The sequence below is a fragment of the Cotesia glomerata genome, linkage group LG2 (assembly GCF_020080835.1).
Source record: "Cotesia glomerata isolate CgM1 linkage group LG2, MPM_Cglom_v2.3, whole genome shotgun sequence".
NCBI lineage: Eukaryota > Metazoa > Arthropoda > Insecta > Hymenoptera > Braconidae > Cotesia > Cotesia glomerata.
Window position 1 is genome coordinate 21295969 of NC_058159.1, and position 19087 is coordinate 21315055.

Below are 19087 nucleotides of genomic sequence, written 5' to 3' on the forward strand. Positions count from 1 at the left end.
TTTCGCTTAAATCTACTTTTCTTACACTAAACTTTATAGTTATTCTATATAACAATCCATAACGCTAGTTAATACTTTCGGGAATTTTCATTCGCTTCCTTAGCTTCAGCTTCCTTGCTTTCCTGATAAAAAAGGATTTTTATACTTCTTTCCTATTTTCTTAAAGAGGATACAGACTGCCATAACCGGTGGTCATCTTAGTAGCTATCTCTAACATGCGTCGATGTCATAACTCCGTTTTAACAAACTTGAAGATCTCACTAAATGATAATTCCATTGTCTTCTTTTGGTTTTTGACTTCTTGTATGTCTTTGAGCTCTTTTAGGCCTGCCTTTATTTTTAATTAATTATTGATCTTAATAATAAAAAAAGTTTCTTTGTACAAAACACCTCGTTTAAGGAAGATTGACATCTTCTTCTTTTAACAATGAATTTTTGAATAATAAATTTTGAAAATATCAAGGCAGAAAAATTTTCAAGATATCAGCGTTTAAACACTATATTGATTGAGAATTTCAAATTTTCTGTCAAGAACAACAATTAATATATAATTGCTTTTATGAAGTACAAAATTCTCTTTTGTAGCAATTTAAGGAGGTGGAGTTTATAGGGGAAAAATTACAATTTCTCAATGATTTTAAATGACTAAAAGATAATGAGATGTGAATCAAAATTTTCCATTTATAAATTGTCAGAGTTATTTTCATTTTTTACGGAATTATTCTTGTTTAGATAAAATTTCTCCGTCTATTTCGTTGAATATCTCATTTTAACTTATGATAATCAATAATTGACAATATTTTTTAACAATTGAAAAATAACATGATTATACGTGTATGAATGTGCAGTTTCAACTCTAGAAATTAATAACTTCAAAAGCGATTACGGTGTACATTGACAGCTCGGTGCATGGCGTTATAATTTTTCTTTTTCAGTCAGAAGTCAATTTTTTTCGAGATTTAATTAAGATTTACAGTAAAATTTTAAATCAATTAACAATAATTGAAAAGAAATTAAAAATACATTGACAACTATTAATATTGCTCAAGTAGCTTAACTAATAATTTGAATGGAAAATAATGTGTCCGTACATTAATGAGTTGATATGTTTAAATATAAATCCACGTGCGTAAGTAAAGTATTTTGAAATAAAAACTTGATAATCGAATTTCATCGTTAAAGATAAATGCATAACATTTCCTCCATGATAATATGAAGCAAAGAAGATAAGCTTATGACCCTGGTTTTCAATGACCTTTATCTCGTTTAATTAACTTACGCATCACTGTCTCATATGCAAAATATCTATTCATTATCGAACTCTTTGTAGACGGCGTGGTAATTCAGATACATATTAGAATTCATCAGTTTTGGTGGGTTTTAGAGACTTTTATTTTTTTAATTCGATTAAATGGAGTTAATTCAATTACTTATTTTCATCAGTTTAATCTGTTTTTGTAGCTGTAATAATATAACTGATGGTATGGAATTTAATTAATATTTATCTAACTTTTTATTTCCCGCGTTGAAAATAAATAATTTTCAAAAGTAGGAAGTTATTGATTTCAGTGTAATTTTGAGAATGCGAGGTTTTTTCTCTGCGTTTTGAGGTCTTTGGAAGCCGTTCTGAATATTCTCAGTTGGATGTCCACCATATGTGTGTGTATGTGTGTGTTTAGATGTAAAAAAAATTTTTTCTGTTTTTTTTTTCAAATATATTTTTAATTCTTTAACCAATCGACTTAAGATGAAATAAATGTTTACATTTTTTGAGTTCAAAAAACTGCGTTAAATATTCAAAAGATATTGCCGTTTGAAAATCTCAAAAAATGTTGACTTTAAATCATTCTCAGCTTTTTGAGCTCGAAAAGCTAAAAAATCAACCAATTGGAAGATTTTTGAGCGTTCCAAGCTCGAAAAAATCGGGAACTTTCAAGGATGGTCTCCAAGGTCGCCCGCTTTTCAGATTTTTTTATAAGTTTCATTTAATGAGCAAATGAATTCAATTCTTTTTATAGAAAATGATAAAGAGACAAAATTGGCACACGGAGAACAACTATTGAGTGACCAGATCCGCTTAATACTCAAACATTATCAACAACCAGATCCTATCGGACTTCCAAATGTTCCTATACCTGATCCAATGACTGTACCAGATTTAAAGCATTCATTTTCAATGCTTACTATAAACTTGAAATCTGTAACAGTCCATGGACTTTCTAAATTTCGAATTATACGTGCAGAATCTGAAATAGCTTTAATGCAAGTAAGTTTTTTCTCATAAATGATATCATGTATTAACGCAAACAATCCATAACTCTCAAATACGAAGAAAATTTTTGCCACTGATTTAATGAAGTTAAAATTAATTAAAATTAATTTTCGAATGACTTTTTCCAGGTTTTAGTTGCTTTGAATATCGAAAATATTGATATTCGAGGGTTGTACACACTCAGTAATTCCTTTTCATCGTGGCTAGGAGAATCAGCTGGGAATTTCACTGTTAAATTAAGCGGAGTTGATGTTCAAGGGGTTGCAAAGCTTGAAGTTGCTTCAAATGGAAAGCTTCGTGCTCAAGATATTGATATGGACTTAACATTTGAAAAAATCGACATGGATTTTAAGAATCTTGGGTTCTTGGAATCAGTGTTTCAAGGCGCTATGAATTCTCTGGGATCATTTATTTTCGATAGCATCAAACCATTTATTCTTAATGAAGTTAATACAAATATCAGGTAAGATTTATAGAAAAATCAGCTTACTGTTAGTTCCTTAAGTTAATTATCTTCACGCTGATGAAAAAATTATATCAATTGAAAAGAAAAAAAAATCTTGAACCAAAAATATATTCTAAAGAATTTCATTGTCTTCAATCAAGTAAAAAAGTTTTTGAACAAATAAATTTTTCTTGATTTAAGTAAATTTCACTTAATTCAAAATGTTTTCTCTTAAATCAAGTTAATTCTTTTATCTGTATAGCGTTTAGAAATCAGCTATTAATCAACTAGCTTTTTCGATTCTTTTATTTCTTAGTTGATTACAATATTGTCAATGGCTCACTTATTTAAGCAATATTTTTCTTAAGCACTTTACTTATTTGTGTAGTAATCTGCTCCATTTAAATTGAGCACATGATGTAAACATTAAAGTAAGAAAAGTAATTGATGTAAGTGTTGATTCTATAAATAGTCCACTGACTTAACTCTTACTCAACTAATTTTTGTCTCTAACGTTATAATATTAACAAAAAAGAAGTTTTTGACAAGCATCATAAATACTAAAATTAACGGGTTTGTTATTATATAATTATTAAAAAATAAAAAAATTACGCACTGTCACTTAGAAATGTAAAATAACAATTAGTGAGTTAAATAGATAGTAAATTAATAAGTCGATTAAATTACTCTAAGCTCTATCAAAGCGCTTAATTGCCAAAGAATTGATTTTTAAGAAATTCTACAACATATTTTCTTTCGGAACTGTCGTATTTGAGTCCTCAACAGTGTCTTAAAATTCGAATAAAGTATATATTTTAAAATTGAGCAATTAATGCTTGATTTTTTCATTTTTAATTATGTTAGAAGCTAAATAGATTATAATAGTAAATTCTGTAAGAAATCCTTTTTTTTTGTATTGATGTTACAACCTTCGAAACGAAAAGACCATAAAGAAATCTCAGTAAATATTACGGTTCACTAAAACCGATTGATGATTGTGATTAATAATCACTGTCTTATTTCAGAGGTGAAGTGAATAAAAAAATATCTAAATTACCACATTACTTTCCAAATTCAATTTCCCCCTTTGACATGGCGATAGCGGAGGCACGCAAGCAAGTTTCCGATTTGGGATATGATCCTTACAAACTCAAAGATTATTCTCAAAGTGCTGGATTAATCACCGTTGTTTCAAGTCACACTTGGCTAACAGGTCTTGCTAGCTTTTATCGGATGGGTAACATCACTCTAACTATGGAAAATGGCACGGTAAATTAATTTTAATACGTTCCAATGGTATTAATAATAATAATAATACTAATAAATTTTTTTATTTAAATGATAGGTTCATGCAGTGATAGACGTCGGTACACAAGAGATTGATGGCAGAACACATTGGGAAGTGGGTCTAATTAATGGTTTTCTATCTAGGGCTGGAACAATCTCGTTTACAGTTCAGTATTTACGAATGCAAATGAAATTAATTCAGCCTGTAGACACCCGAAAACGTGCATCTCTAGAAGAGCTTAATTTTGAGCTTGGTAATATTCAGACGAGAATACACGGTGCGGGAACACTGGATTATATTATAGAAGCTGGAGTTAACATATTACCAAATTTATTACGGTAAAGTATAAAAATGTATTTATATATTTGTTAATCAATTTTTATTTACTTAATTTAATTACAAATTTTTTTAAGATATCAAATTATGGACGCAATAGAAGGACCTATAAAAAATCGAATTCAAGAAGAAATTAATAAGATAGATGTAGAAAAACTGATTAGTGAAAATATCCCGATTGTTGAAAAACAAGTACTCATTAAAGGAATTAAGCTGTCTGAAGCTATAATTCTTGCAGAAATTGTACCAGCCTTGCCTGAAGATGAAAACTTGAAAATTGTTGACAGTGCAGAGTCATCTTTTTCATAATTAATTAAGTAACATACTTAACTTTTTGAATTCGTTTCAAGACAATTCATTGAAAGTATTTAATTTAAAAAACTAGTGAATAATTATTAATGATAATGGAAATTAACAAACCAAAATAAAATATTTTTCTGAATAATATATTATTACTTTCATGAGGTCGATAAAGAAATAATTAATATAGTCACGAATCATCGAGTTCTCCCATTGGAAACGGCTTCGGAGTGGATTGTTCGTACTTATATCTTTTAATATCTTCTTCGATCTCCGTCATCTTATGGTTGTCCAACGATTGAATCAATCGTATTTTCTCCGCGATCTCTTGGTGAATTATTGGCTGATACTTTTTACCAAGACCAAGATGTTCCATCTCATGTAGAAATTCAATACGTTCTTTGATACCTCGTGTTACTGAAGTTAATATATAAATTTTTTCTCAATGATTGACACATTATATTCTTAAAGTTATAATTTATTTATACTTACAGTCATCTAAAACGTTATTATTATCCGGTGGTAGTGAACATTTTCTCGGTTTATGTCTAATTGCTGGACCATGTGGTGTTTCTGGCATATCTTTGCCATAAGCCATCATACATGCCAAATGACGTTTTTGTTTTTCCTTGTTTACTAAAAAATTATTTTTACTTATAGAAGTAAATAATTTTTTCAAATGGGTAATTTTATGTCGAATTGATCAATAGTTGAAATCGGCAGGTTTCAATTTCAACGAAATTTGATAAAAAGTTTTCTTTTATCATAAAATGAAGGTTTGGAAAAGAGAAAAAAAAATTTTTTTATTTTTCCGAAAGTTATTCAAAATTCAAATTTTTATTATTTTTCCAGTTTTTCAACTTTATTTTTTAAATATCTCCAAAACTATTATAAATATGGAAATGAAATTTTGTTTGTTTTGAAAAGTATACTTAGACTATACTAATGAAACAAATATTTTGGAAAAAAAATTTTTTTAATTTGTAGAATTTTGAATTTTTAAAAAATCGATTTTCGATATTATAAGTTCTACTTATATGAAATTCTTTTCACACCTCGTAAATATTTCAAAAGAGATTTCGGAAAACAAAAAAATTTATTTTTTTTTCGCGAAAATTCCAAGTCTCATAATTATTAAAATAAAAAAAAAAGTTCTCTGAAAATTTCACGATCTCTTAAGATTATTTAAATGAATTACATTAAAAAATTTGAATCCAACATTTAATGCATATTTTTTTTTTTTTTGTGGCAAATCTTCGTTTTATAATGAAGGAAAATTTTTTATGAAATTTCGTCGAAATTGAAAGCCGTCAATTTCAAATATTAGTCGATTTGACGTGGAATTACCCATATGTTATTATTATTATTACTATTGTTTACATACATAATGGTGTAGTACGTCTAAATTGTTCTCGTTCATAAGCACCACTATTAACAATCGCTTCCTGCGATCTTCGCTTCCAATATGAAGATGGAATAGTCTAACCAAAAATTTTTCCCTTCAATTATTGTAAATAATTGTTATATTATGTAGTATATACTCAAATAATTACACGTATATGATTAACTGCTACAGAAGATGCCCGTGAAATAGGTGGCAATGACTCTCCACGGTTTACTGCATTCTGTATAGATTTTCTTTGCATCATTGACAGTTTCGATTCTTCCATCAAAACTGTAAAAAAAATTGATTAACTTTTTTTTTCTATAGTACCATCATAATTTTCATGTTAGCTTGCAAATAATACAAACTTTTTATGAGCTGCCGAGTTTCTTCACTATACTGAGCTCGTGGTGGGTTATGAAATGCTCCAACTCCAAGTCCAACTCGTTGTTCTTTACGTTCCATTGTAATATTTATTTTTATTTACTAAAGTTCAATCCAATATTTTCACAAGTTTTTTTCTTTCGAAATTCTTGTGTTCATAATACTTTTGTTTAATTATTCTTTTGTGAAGTCGTTACAGTAAAATTAAACTTTATCGCGTTACTTCCCATTTTATTAGTTTCGTTTGCTGTAATTTATACGATTGGTTTCTATGACAACTCAACTAACGACTCTGAACTGCTGTTCATTATTTTTCGTTCTATATTCAATTTCAAAACTATATTATCTAATTTATATTTATAAAAAAGAGGTTTATTTATATTTTTTATTAATAAATAGAATATTTCCACAATTTTAATTAGCTTTAAATATATAAAATATTAAGTAACAATTATATTTAAACAGTTAAAATATTACAGCATAAAATTGTATTTGATATTTATAATTGTCAAGTAGCGTTAGTGAATAAAAAAATTTTTTACAATTTCAAAAAAAATTCACAAAGTACAATTAGGTTAAAAAAAATAAGTGTTTTGAATGTAATATATAATAAAACCTAGTTATTGAATTAAGAATAAATTTTTTTTCGATTTTGTACAATAAATCGATTTATTATCATCATCAATAAAAAGTTAGTAATGATAACATATTTTTTACAAGTACGATAAAGGACATTATCTAAATGCGCATGCCAAAACCCCAGACTTTGCTACCCCTAGAAAACAGATATTCGCATACGGGGTTGTGGGATACCCAGTCCATCGGTCATCGACGTTTCGCGAGTTCTAAAAATTTTCACGATTTTATTTTAAAGCACCACATCTTAGCACAATAACAAAAGATATTTTAAAGCTCATCTCTAACGTGTTTAATTAAAAATAATTTTTTTTATTTGGCTGTTATAAGCTCTCTAAGTTGTTTATTATTCAAATCAAGTGACCACTATACTAGTTATTGATTCCTGAGTCATTGCATTTTACACCGCTTAATATTATTTTATTATTTATTTATTTATTCAACTTTCTATATATTTCATATATTACAAAGTATTACTTTTTTTTTACCAGCCATTTTGTACAGCTTATTTTTTACACTACAGAAAGAAAAATTAAATTTAATAAATTTAAATTAAGTGAAAAAAAAAATAATCAAAATGAAAGTTGGATTGTTGAAAAATTTTTTGCATTGTTTCAATTTGAAACAAGGTACTTTATTAATTGCCATCTTACAACTGGTAAGTTGTCTTTTATACTCATAATTTTATTACAAAATATTTTTTCTGCTTAATAATATCGTGATTTATTGTGAACAGTTCATATCAGGAATTATTATGACTTTCTTCCTGTTGGCTTTGGCACACGCAATGGACATACAAGAAATGGTTGCCAGAGACTCTGAAGAGGCACTTGAACGTGAAGCTATGGAAGCTATATCATCAATGCATCAAAATACCAAAAGAATGGATATTGCCCATCATAATGCAACAGGTTTTTTTATTATTTCAACTCTTCATGTTTGACATTTATTATGACAAATATTCAAAATTATAAATAACATATTTTTAATCCTTAAATTACTGACTAGTGATTTTTTAATTACAAGGATTTTAAAAATATTAATAAAAAATTAATTACTTTTGCATATTTATCATGATATATTCAATAAAATAGTGACTTATTAACACAAATTTATAAAATTTAATTATTTATTACAGAAAAAGTTTATTCAATGTATTGTGGATTAGTCATATCAGTGATACATTTTATATCAACAATATTGCTCCTCTATGGAATTTTAATCGTAAGTATTGTAATGATAGTATTGAAATACATAGATAAATTTTAATAATTAAAGAAGTTAGAACTAAAAGGTAAAAGTGAATACAAAAACGTTATTTTTTTGTTACTTACTCTAAAGATTTTAATGATTTTTTTTTTTTTTTTTTAAACAGAACAATCGTCATTTTATGGCACCTTGGATGATGGTAATGATGACAACAATCGTTGCTCTATTCTTATCATTATTCCTCGTACAACAAGACTGTCCTTTTATTGCAATACTCGGTGGTAAAGCTGATATGACTGAACGTAAGTAAAAAAATATTTTAATAAGGGACTGAAGTTTTCTGTCTGTTATCATAAAAAATGGACTTAGATAAGCAATAATTATTAAATCCAAAAAATCAATTTAGGATTTTGAATCGAACAATTTCTTAGTAACAAAAAAATTATACTTGATATACTTTAATTTAATTTCTTAAAAAATTTACTTTCATTTTAATAAAATAATTTAAATGCAAATTTGAAAATTATTCATGTGTAAGTTGACTTCGACGAGTTTTATTTGTCTAAGTTTAAATAAAATATTCATTATAAATTTTAAAAATTAGTCGTTAAGTGCATTCAATTTATGTATACATAAAGAATTTATTTTAGTGATATTTTTTTTTGTATTCAAACGGTAATAGATAAACCAACCAATACATTAAAAATAACAAAATCTGTTATATTTATTTAAATTATATACCATCGTTGGAAAAACAAATAAGCTACGTCAAATTTCTTAAATAAAAGACTGTACAAATCGATCAAATTATTATTTTCATAGCTTAGTTTCTCCGTTAAAATTAAATAAATTAATCATTTACTTTAAAAGTAAATGTATAAATTTTGTTGATTCTTTGTGCTTCAGAGCACTATTTCATTACTCGAATAACAAACTTTAAATAATACATAAATCAAAATGATAGTAATGCAACTCTTAATGAAATTAGAGCATAAAAAAAACTTTATAAAAAATGGATTTTTTTTTTATTGTCACAAAGATGAAAAGTTCTTTGAAGTTTGGTGTAACTTCATAAAGTAAAAAAAAAAAAACAACTTGATATTTCAATAAATACAAAATGTTAAGATTTATCTAAGACTAACAAACATTTTTTCTTTTCAGGAATCGTCGTTCTATTTTTAATAACAATATGTTTATATATATGGTTTGTCGTCTACAGTACATACAAGAGTTTAGAAATCAAAAAAGGAGGAATTACACATGAAATTCATAATGTTAAGAAAAGTAAATATGCATTAACACCTGGTGAAGGTACAAGTAATGGGAAAGTACGCTTACATTCTGGTACTCAAATTCCCTATGAAGTTTAAGACAATATTAACTTAATGTAATAATAATGATAATAATAATAAATATATTGATTTTAAAAAATTCAAGATCTACAAAAATGAACAATTTTATGTCAAAAAATTTTATAATTCTTATGGCTACTTGTGTGTATTTTTTGTTACCTAACTAAGTCAAAACAAACATTAAATAATAACGAATATAAATATATATGAATGAATAATCATTGTCTGGAGCAGCATATGCAAAGTAAATAAATAAAACGGAAAGTAGAATGAGAAACTTTGATACGCAAATATATAATGTAGAGGCACGTAATGCGTTCAATTAATTGTTATTAATTGACTGTTACCTTTATTTTGATATGTAATTATGTTATGGCTATTTGGCTTCTGTTATCTTTTTACACGATAAAAAAAATAATTTTAATGTTAAAAATACAGTCAATCGGATTTATTTATCCATTGAGTACAAAAATGTGTTCTCCATAAAATAATTTTAGGCTTAAGATTTTTTCACGTAAACGAAATAAATAATAAATTAATTAAAACATAAGGTATTGAGGAGTAACTTGAAGTTTTAAATCTAATTATCTTTGTTTAGATTCATTTTTAAAGAAATTTTGTAATTGAATTTTAAAGTTAAGCATATTATATGTATTTTAAATGTGAAAATTTTAAAAAGCCTGCAATAAGTAGATTAGCTTCTCGTCCTTCTTCTTCTACTTCTTCGACTTATTATTGTTATTCAGTAAGTGTATTATGAATGTGCGATCTATTTATTAATAAAGCTTACAATATATAATATTAAAAAGTATTTTTCTTACTTTTTTTATCATGAAAATCTTAAATTTTAATAAATATTTAATGTCTATACTAATGCCCAGCTTTTTACTCTATATAACCATAACTTTTTATTGAATCCCACTTAGAGGCGTTTCCACGTTAATGAAAAATATTTTTCGATGTTAACGAAAAACATGAAAAACTTTTGTAAGTAAATAATTTATTGTATTCACATCAGAGAATCGAATAGAAACATTAACCCTTCGTTGGTCGCGCTATGAGCGAATCGCCGCCTAACAACTACTCAACCTATAGAGACTCGATATAGTGCGAGCGAGAAACTAAAAAAGACGCGACCAACGAAGGGTTAAAGAAGTGTATAGCCAAAGAGGATCACCAGCATTTAAAGTTTGCGACAAGTTGCAGATTTACTTCTTTCTTGGAACCAACCGATGAATAAATTGATTCTCCAGAATTTTAAGAGTAGTTTTTTGTTCTTTATTTTGAGGATAATTATCTTATTTTAATACTCGTATCTTAGATATTATTAGCTAATTACTGAAACCAGAATATTACGGTTTGAAATATTACTTACCTGCAATCATTTTCTCCATAGATAAGTTATAAATTTGAGATGACGTGAAAAATGCTTTTGAGATTAAAGACCAAATAATTTTTTCTTCTAATTAGAAGCCCGAAGACTCTGTTGGTGCTATCTTTTTGTCGTGCTGCGCTGTTGCGTAAATGTAACACCTACATGAATTATATTTAAAGAAATTTTCTAAACTAAATAGATTGAATTAATTTGATTAATCATCCCAAATAATTTAAGACATTTACCTTGTATTGACGTTGAGGTTTATGAGTTATTATTAAATACTTATATATAACTAGGTGTTACCCGCCCGCTCCGCTGGGCACTTAAAATTATATTTAAAATTGAATAGAATTGTATTGCACGACTCATGATGCGAATTTTTATATCTAGACTTGAAATTTAATTGGAGTATTGTTTTGACTTGCACAGATTCCAAATTCCATCGGATTGGCCTGTACCTTTTATCCATGTGATTATTCTGGCTAATATTCATTGTAACTTTCAATGTGCAATCACTATAACATTCCCGTGGATATCTTCCAAAAATCAATAATGATTGACATGAAGAATAAAATATTTAAATCGGTTGACCTTAAAGACCATCCCTGTAATTTCCTGTTTCTCTTAAGATTCTATCAAATTTTATATCTGTAGGAACTATATTTGAAGAATATGAATTTTTTGACAATTATTTTGACACTTTCGCACTCCTATGCTGAGGAAGAATTTCGTAAGATCCTATTAGAGATGATTTCTACATCTATCTATGTATATAAAAATGAATAGCTGTGCGTTAGTCTCGCTAAAACTTAAAAACGACTGGATCGATTTTGATAATTTTTTTTTTGTTTTGTACGTTATAGTTCAAAGATGGTTTAGAAAAATAAAAAGTTGAAAAAAAATCCTAAAATATTAAAAAATCAAAAATATATATATAGATAAATAGCTGTGCGTTAGTCTCGCTAAAACTCAAAAATGACTGGACCAATTTCAACAATTTTCTTTTTGTTTTGTTTGCTATAGTTCAAGGATGTTTTCGAAAGAATAAAATTTTTGAAAAACCCGAAAGTTCAGCTAAGGAAACCAACAGATCTGAAATTGTTAATCGTCTATCTTTTGTATATATGGACAAAAAAAAATTTCATAAATTCAGTGTTCATTTTTTAGGATCTTGATTTTCAGGCGATAATGAGAAGCGAGTTTCATTTAATAACTTGACAAAATTCTAACCGCACTTCATGCAGCCAGTATTTATTCTTTATCGAAGTAGATTAGAGTTTAAAGATTGTTAATCGCTGTTCGAAAGGTGTAATAAAATATATTGTAGGTGATACGAAGTTCACCGGGTCAGCTAGTTATAAATAAAAGGTTCCAACAAAACTTCGAGTCCATAGAAACTATTGTTTGAAAATGGGAGATTTTCATTGTTAACACCCCCGCAATCCCTTTTAGGGTTAGAATTCAAGAAAATCCATTCTCAGCTGAACTTGACATTATCCACGAAGATTCCTACTAAATTTGGAGTCTATAGAAGTTACAGTTTGGAAATAAAAATTTTAGCACCTACCCCCGCAATCCCTATCGGAAGTAGAATTTTATGAAATCCGTTTTGAGATGATCTCCTCATGACAAATAAAAGATTCCTACCAAATTTACAGCTTTTAGAAGCTATATTTTGGAAATTAAGATTTTTTTATTGTTAACCCACCCCCGCAATCTTTATTAGAAGTGGTTTGTCGTAAAATCTGCTTAGATTATTTCTACATCACATATAGAAGATTATTACCAAATTTGGAGTCTATAAGAGCTATTACAAAAGGGAACTTCTCATTGATAATGCCCCCGCAATTCCTTTTGGAGTTAGAATTCGAGAAAATCCATTCTCAGTTGAACTTGATATTATACACGGGGATTTCTACCAAATTTAGAGTCTGTAGAAGTTATACAGTTTGGAAATTAAAATTTTAGATTTTAACACTCACCCCCGCAATCCGTATCGGGAGTAGACTTTATTGTAATTCATTTTGAGATGATCTCTACATAAGAAATAAAATATTCCTATCAAATTTTGAGTTTTCAGAGGCTATATTTCGAAATTAAGATTTTTTATTGTTAACACCCCTACCCCTGCGATTCTTATTAGGGGTGGTTCGTCGTAAAATCCGCTCTTAGATCATTTCTAAGTCACAAATAGAAAACTCCTACCAAATTTGGCGACTATAGGAGCTGTAGCTTGGAAATTAAAAAATTTTAATAGTTAACACCCACTCCCGCAAACCCCTGTGAGGTGAGCTATCGTAAAATTCGTTCGTATATTATTTCTACATCTATTACAGAAAATTCCTACCCAATTTGGAGTCTATAGAGCTATAGTATGAAATCGGTAATTTTTCATTGTTAACGCCCCCGCAATATTTTTTAGGGTGGGATACGGTAAAATTCGTTCATGAATTATTTCTACATCACATATAGAAGACGGCTACCAAATTTGGAGCATGTCGGACCTATAGCTTGGAAATTTAAAATTTTCATTGTTAACACCCACCTCCGCAATCCATATTGGGAGTAGGTTGTCATAAAATCCGCTCTTAGATCATTTTCACATCACATACAGAAGATCCTTACCAAATTTGGAGCTTATAAAAGCTACAGCTCAGAAATTTTAAATTTTTATTGTTAACACCCACCCTCGCAACCTCCTGTGGGAGTAAAATATCGTAAAATTCGTTCATAAATTATTTTTACATCACTTACAGAAGATTCCTACCAAATTTTAAATCGATATGAGCTATAGCTTGAAAATTAAAAATTTTCATTGTTAACAGCCACCCCCGCAACCCCCTGTAGGGGTGAGATATAGTGAAATTCGTTCATAAATTATTTTTACATCACTTTCAAAAGATTCCTATCAAATTTTAAGTCGATAGGAGCTATAGCCTCAAAATTAAAAATTTTCATTGTTAATGGCCACCCCCGCAATCCCCTGTGGGGGTGAGATATCGTAAAATTCCTTCATAGATTATTTCTACATCTCTTACAGAAGATTTCTACCAAATTTGAAGTCGATAGGAGCTATAGTTTAAAAATGGGAATTTTTCATTGTTAACGCCCCCGCAAATCCCGTTCTTAGCTGACCTCTACATGGCAAAAGTAATATTCCTACCAAATTTCAAGTCTCTAGGTCTGATAGTTCCAGAGATATCGTGATGAGTCAATCTATCTATAGAACAGCTCCTATATATATATATATTAGGGTGTGTCATTTTAAGGCGATATTTTTTTTTTTACTGATATACCAGAAAATTTGGTAGTTTATAGAAAATAAAAAATTATGCCGCTGTGCTAAAGGGTTTAAGTCCAATAGCGGCTTAGCTCATCAAAAAATTCGATTTCCCATTTAAATAACTCAGGAAATATTTTTTTTTTGTTTCAAGTGGATTTTTCGTTGTTAAAAAATTTTTTTTTGAAAAAACCTTCTTATGGCTTTTGTAGGAAATTAAATTCTCTACAAAATTATCTCTTTGGTCGAAGACTGTAGAACTACTAGTTTTGAAGTTATAGCCCGTCGAACGGTAACATTTAAAAAAATATACATTAAATTCCATTTAATTTTCAATTTATTACTCTTACATAAATAATTTAATTTTTTTGTACATTGTCGAGCATTTAAATTTTAAATTAAAATATTGACTCGTTTTAATACAATAATCTCAGTCAAATTATTGTTAATTAATCGTTATAATTACAAGCAATATATTCCTTAAAAATATATTGCTTAAGAATTTATCTGTTTCGAGAACAATTTTCACTCAGCCGGACAGAAACATCGGGACTCCGCCATATTTGTATTTTCATTGTTTTAGTATACATAAAAGCATGGTATTGTGCGCCTTCAGCGATCCAAGCTCCTTGACAGGATTTAGAATTTATGAAAGACTTACTGAATTGTAAGAAAATAAAAAAAAATTTTTCAGAAGTAGCATCGAAAAAGTTCAGCAATCACTTGTAGTATTATCTTTCTGAACAACTTATTCGTTTGTTATTATTTTATGATAATGTTAGTGTAGAAATCAAAGTAAATTTAATTGAATCGATTCAGAAAAAAAAAGTCAAATTAGAAACTTTGAACGATTTAATGAAAAAAATTATAATATTAATTCCTTCTTAAACAAACAACTGTATGATTTTGCGTCAGTAGTGTTGTTGATTATTTTTGAAAGGTTGGAACACCCAACCGATTTTTTAAATTTACGTCCTGATCAGTAAATATCTGACAAAAGTTACAATACTTGCTTAAAAAATTTTTTTAATTTACACGTTATTAATGATGCTGCGGAATGGGCCGTCTAACTGATGGAAGCCTACAATAAAAGCTTAACTGCTGATGAAGAGCAGAAGCAATACTTATTGCAAGTTGTAGCTATGCACAGAAAAAAATTTCCAAATGCTAACAAGTAGACGTTAATGTTACCATTTTTAGAAGAATAAAAAAATAAAATTTTTTGTAATTATTACGGTTAATTAATAATAATTTGACTTAGATTATTGTATTAAAACGAGTCAATACTTTAATTTAAAATTTAAATGCTCGACAATGTACACAAAAATTAAATTATTTATGTAAGAGTACTAAATTGAAAATTAAACGGAATTTAATGTGTATTTTTTTAAATGTTATCGTTCGACGGGCTATAACTTCGAAACTAGTGGTTCTACAGTCTTTGACCAAAGAAATAATTTTGTAGATAATTTAATTTCCTACAAAATCCATAAGAAAGTTTTTTGAAAAAAAAATTTTTTAACAACGAAAAATCCACTTGAAACAAAAAAAAATATTTCCTGTGTTATTTAAATGGGAAATCGAATTTTTTGATGAGCTAAGCCGCTATTGGACTTAAACCCTTTAGCACAGCGGCATAATTTTTTATTTTCTCTAAACTAGCAAATTTTTTGGTATATCAGTAAAAAAAAAAATATCGCCCTAAAATGACACACCCTAATATATATATATATATATGTATATATATAATTTATATTGAATAATTAACAGCCAAAGTTTTTTTATAGTGAATTTTAAAATTTATTCATCAATAATTTTCAGTTTAAATATTTATTAAAAAAACAGTCTCAAATGCACATATAAATATTTAAAAAATATTTAAAGTACATTTGCAATAACTATTAATACAAATTATATTTTTGACAAGAAGTACGGCCATGGTTTTAATAGATATTATTTTGCAACAATTGTCATTAACTGTAGTTCAAATAATTGTCAACATGATTTTGGTAGCAAAAAAATTGCACTTTACGATTAACAAAAGCACTCAATTAAATACTTATTATTGTTATCAAAGGCAAAATATAAATAAAATTTAACAGAGATTCATCACTTTACATTATTTAATAATTAATTAGTTAATTATTAAATACTCAAGTTGGAATCAAATATCACCTTACTTCGATCACCTTCACAACTCAACAAAGATTCGGTTGTCTTTAAATTAAGTTGATTTTGTTATTCAACATTAAATATTATAATTTATATTTTTTAATTTAATAATTTAAATCATCACTTGATCACATCTTGTCATCGGTCATTTCAAGAAACTGCGCATAAAAGTCACGTGTACACTCGCCTTTATTATTAAATATAAATTTATAATAACTACCGTCGGCGCATATCACTGCAACAAAGAAAATAAAATATTTTAAATAATTTGTAACATTTAAGTTGTTATAAAAATAAACTAGTGTATCATTAGCATAAATATATTTACGTATTACCTATAATACTATTATTAGTACCAAATGAGCACAAACATTGTGGGCCACCTGGTACTTGAAATTTACAAAAGCTCCAACTAGAACTAAAATATTTTGGTAAAAATGTTGCTGATGCCAAGCTAGACTGACGGTTTAGTTTTTGATCTTCAACTGCAAATACGTGGACTGTACCATGATCACTTGCAACACATAACCACGTCGAATCATGATTAAAGTTTATACTGAAAATATCAAATATTTATTTACAAATAATTAAAAATTATAAATATTTTTCATGTATTTAAAAATGCTATTCTAATAATGTATTTTTATATTTTTAAATGATAAAAACAAATTACTACAAGTAGTTTAATAAAAATTAAAAAATTTCCATTAATAATTACCAATAAATATTAGCATGATTAGCACCTCGTCGTAACTCATTAATCATTGTGCCAGTTTGTGTATCAAACACTCGGATCAATGTACCCTTCTCTGATGCTGTTGCTAATCGAGTACCTTGTAAATTTAAAGCGATACATGATAATGGTGTTTCATGTGCTTCAATATTTAAAGGTTGTTTTTCTGTATTCGCCAAGTCTATAACTGTAACACATAGGAAAGTATGTAGTTAATTTTTATAATGAAACTGTACTGATAAAAAAATTAACTTAATTCAACAGAAACAGTCTTAGACTAAAAAAATTATTTTTAAGAGTTTAATTATCTAAAATCAAGTAGAAGAATTTTGAATCAAGTAAAATGTACTTGAACTAAAAACTTCTTAGTTTAAGAATTTTTCTGTTAGATTCAAAACTCTTTAAAATAATTGTCTTCGTCTAAGATTTTTTCTCTTGAATTAAGTTATTTTTTTTTATCAGTGTGATATTCATACTACACATAGATAGCAAAAATTGATTGATAAAATCTAATTTACTTTGTATGTGACCGTTTTTGCGACCCGGAAAAGCCAGTAATGAATTATCACTATTCGGACATAGTACACAGAGTCCTCGTGGATTTGGATTTGTCTCAAAAACATGTAACTGCTGTGGATTTTGTGTGAATGTAAATACTTTTATTACACCCTCTAGAATAGCTACAATTCTATCCCGTCGTAATTTAACCCCTTTTACAGGTGCATTGAATTCTAAAGTAATTGCTGGTAGTTTTTTGATATCGTCCCATATGACAACTGTCAAAATTTATGTTAAATTTCAAAGTATTTCATATTGATTATCTGAATATTGTTTAAACATTAGAAATATGTAACTTACCTCTATTAGTTGGATAAACAGGCTTATCACCACCACCAATTAGTGCTAAATAATTACATCTGAAAAGCATTTCGACGTATCCAAGACCTCCATCTCCTTCAAAATCATGACGTTCTTTTTCTTTCAGTGGATCACAATTGTAAACACGGTATCCATTTTCCATCCCACAAGCGAAACATCCTGCAAAGTGAATAACAACATAATTATTAATTAAAGTACTTTACTTTTTATTAATAATGAGAAACAAATAAAATATAAAAAAGTATAAATACCTTGATCTTGATTAAAACCGGCATATACCAAACCATTGCTATAAGTATTTCCTGTACTTAAGTTCATTTTACACTTTCATTTAAGTAAATAAATCATTTAAGAGTTAATATATACTTGTTATTGATATTGTAACTTAATTGAATTAAGTAATTTGAAGTCAATCGCCTAAACCGGTGATAAAACACATGGTAATTTTAATATTCTCCTTATTATAATTGTCACCATTTTCACGCATGTCGTGGATGTATTATGCATATATACTGACTTGACACAAAAAAAAAAATAACGTCACAATAAGTCACGTTGGGAATAAAATAATTATATATAAAGATTATTTAATTATATTTGAGTATATTTCAATAATTTTATATCGAGATATTAACTTTATATAGTTTTGTATTAGAAAATGTTCTTTCCTTAATCAGCTGATAAACGGAACAGCTAACTGTTTGTAAACCGATCCCACAACTTAATATTTTTTTACTTTTTTGTTCCGGGTGTGTTACATTACTGTAAAGATTCGCTCTACATATATAGGTATACCTCAACATCTATACATATCCCAAGAAAGCTAATACGTGGGAGGTAAAAAATTATTTTTATCTTTTTTTCTCACTCATTCAGACGCTCAACTTAATCGAGAAAAAAATCACAAAAATTGTGATAAATATTTATATGCTAAAGACAAAGGTAGATATTAAAGACAAAATAAATATATTTTTAAAATTACAATTATTAATTCATACACAATTATGAATTTTTAATATTTAATATATATGTTTGTTGT

At 27.6% G+C, this 19087-nt stretch overlaps 4 protein-coding genes across 6 annotated transcripts; 2 read left to right on the forward strand and 2 right to left on the reverse strand.

Annotated features, from left to right (window-relative positions):
- Window positions 1–1270: 1270 nt before the first annotated feature.
- On the forward strand, window positions 1271–4746 carry LOC123259348. Of its 3 annotated transcripts, none has more exons than XM_044719782.1 (6): window positions 1271–1373; window positions 2019–2266; window positions 2401–2735; window positions 3743–3986; window positions 4063–4343; window positions 4419–4746. In XM_044719782.1, exons 2-6 carry the CDS (start codon window positions 2144–2146, stop codon window positions 4648–4650), a joined length of 1215 nt encoding a protein of 404 aa, XP_044575717.1. In that variant the 5' UTR covers window positions 1271–1373; window positions 2019–2143; the 3' UTR covers window positions 4651–4746. The 3 variants fall into 3 exon arrangements, with proteins under 3 accessions (XP_044575717.1, XP_044575716.1, XP_044575718.1); XM_044719781.1 differs by having other exon boundaries at window positions 1298–1481; XM_044719783.1 differs by lacking the exon at window positions 1271–1373 and adding an exon at window positions 1590–1663.
- Window positions 4653–6749, reverse strand: LOC123259362 (UPF0193 protein EVG1 homolog). The gene is made up of 5 exons (XM_044719809.1): window positions 6394–6749; window positions 6195–6316; window positions 6026–6122; window positions 5134–5277; window positions 4653–5058 (listed from the first exon to the last, which is right to left on the reverse strand). Exons 1-5 carry the CDS (start codon window positions 6488–6490, stop codon window positions 4832–4834), a joined length of 687 nt encoding a protein of 228 aa, XP_044575744.1. The 5' UTR covers window positions 6491–6749; the 3' UTR covers window positions 4653–4831.
- A 389-nt stretch (window positions 6750–7138) lies between these two features.
- LOC123259361 lies at window positions 7139–10414 on the forward strand. The gene is made up of 5 exons (XM_044719808.1): window positions 7139–7703; window positions 7782–7956; window positions 8184–8269; window positions 8421–8556; window positions 9416–10414. The coding sequence occupies exons 1-5, from the start codon at window positions 7623–7625 to the stop codon at window positions 9622–9624; spliced, it is 687 nt and encodes a 228-aa protein (XP_044575743.1). The 5' UTR covers window positions 7139–7622; the 3' UTR covers window positions 9625–10414.
- A 5710-nt stretch (window positions 10415–16124) lies between these two features.
- LOC123259352 (WD repeat domain phosphoinositide-interacting protein 3) lies at window positions 16125–19010 on the reverse strand. The gene is made up of 6 exons (XM_044719795.1): window positions 18300–19010; window positions 18028–18207; window positions 17688–17945; window positions 17155–17356; window positions 16772–16992; window positions 16125–16671 (listed from the first exon to the last, which is right to left on the reverse strand). Exons 1-6 carry the CDS (start codon window positions 18364–18366, stop codon window positions 16565–16567), a joined length of 1035 nt encoding a protein of 344 aa, XP_044575730.1. The 5' UTR covers window positions 18367–19010; the 3' UTR covers window positions 16125–16564.
- Between the last annotated feature and the right edge of the window lie 77 nt (window positions 19011–19087).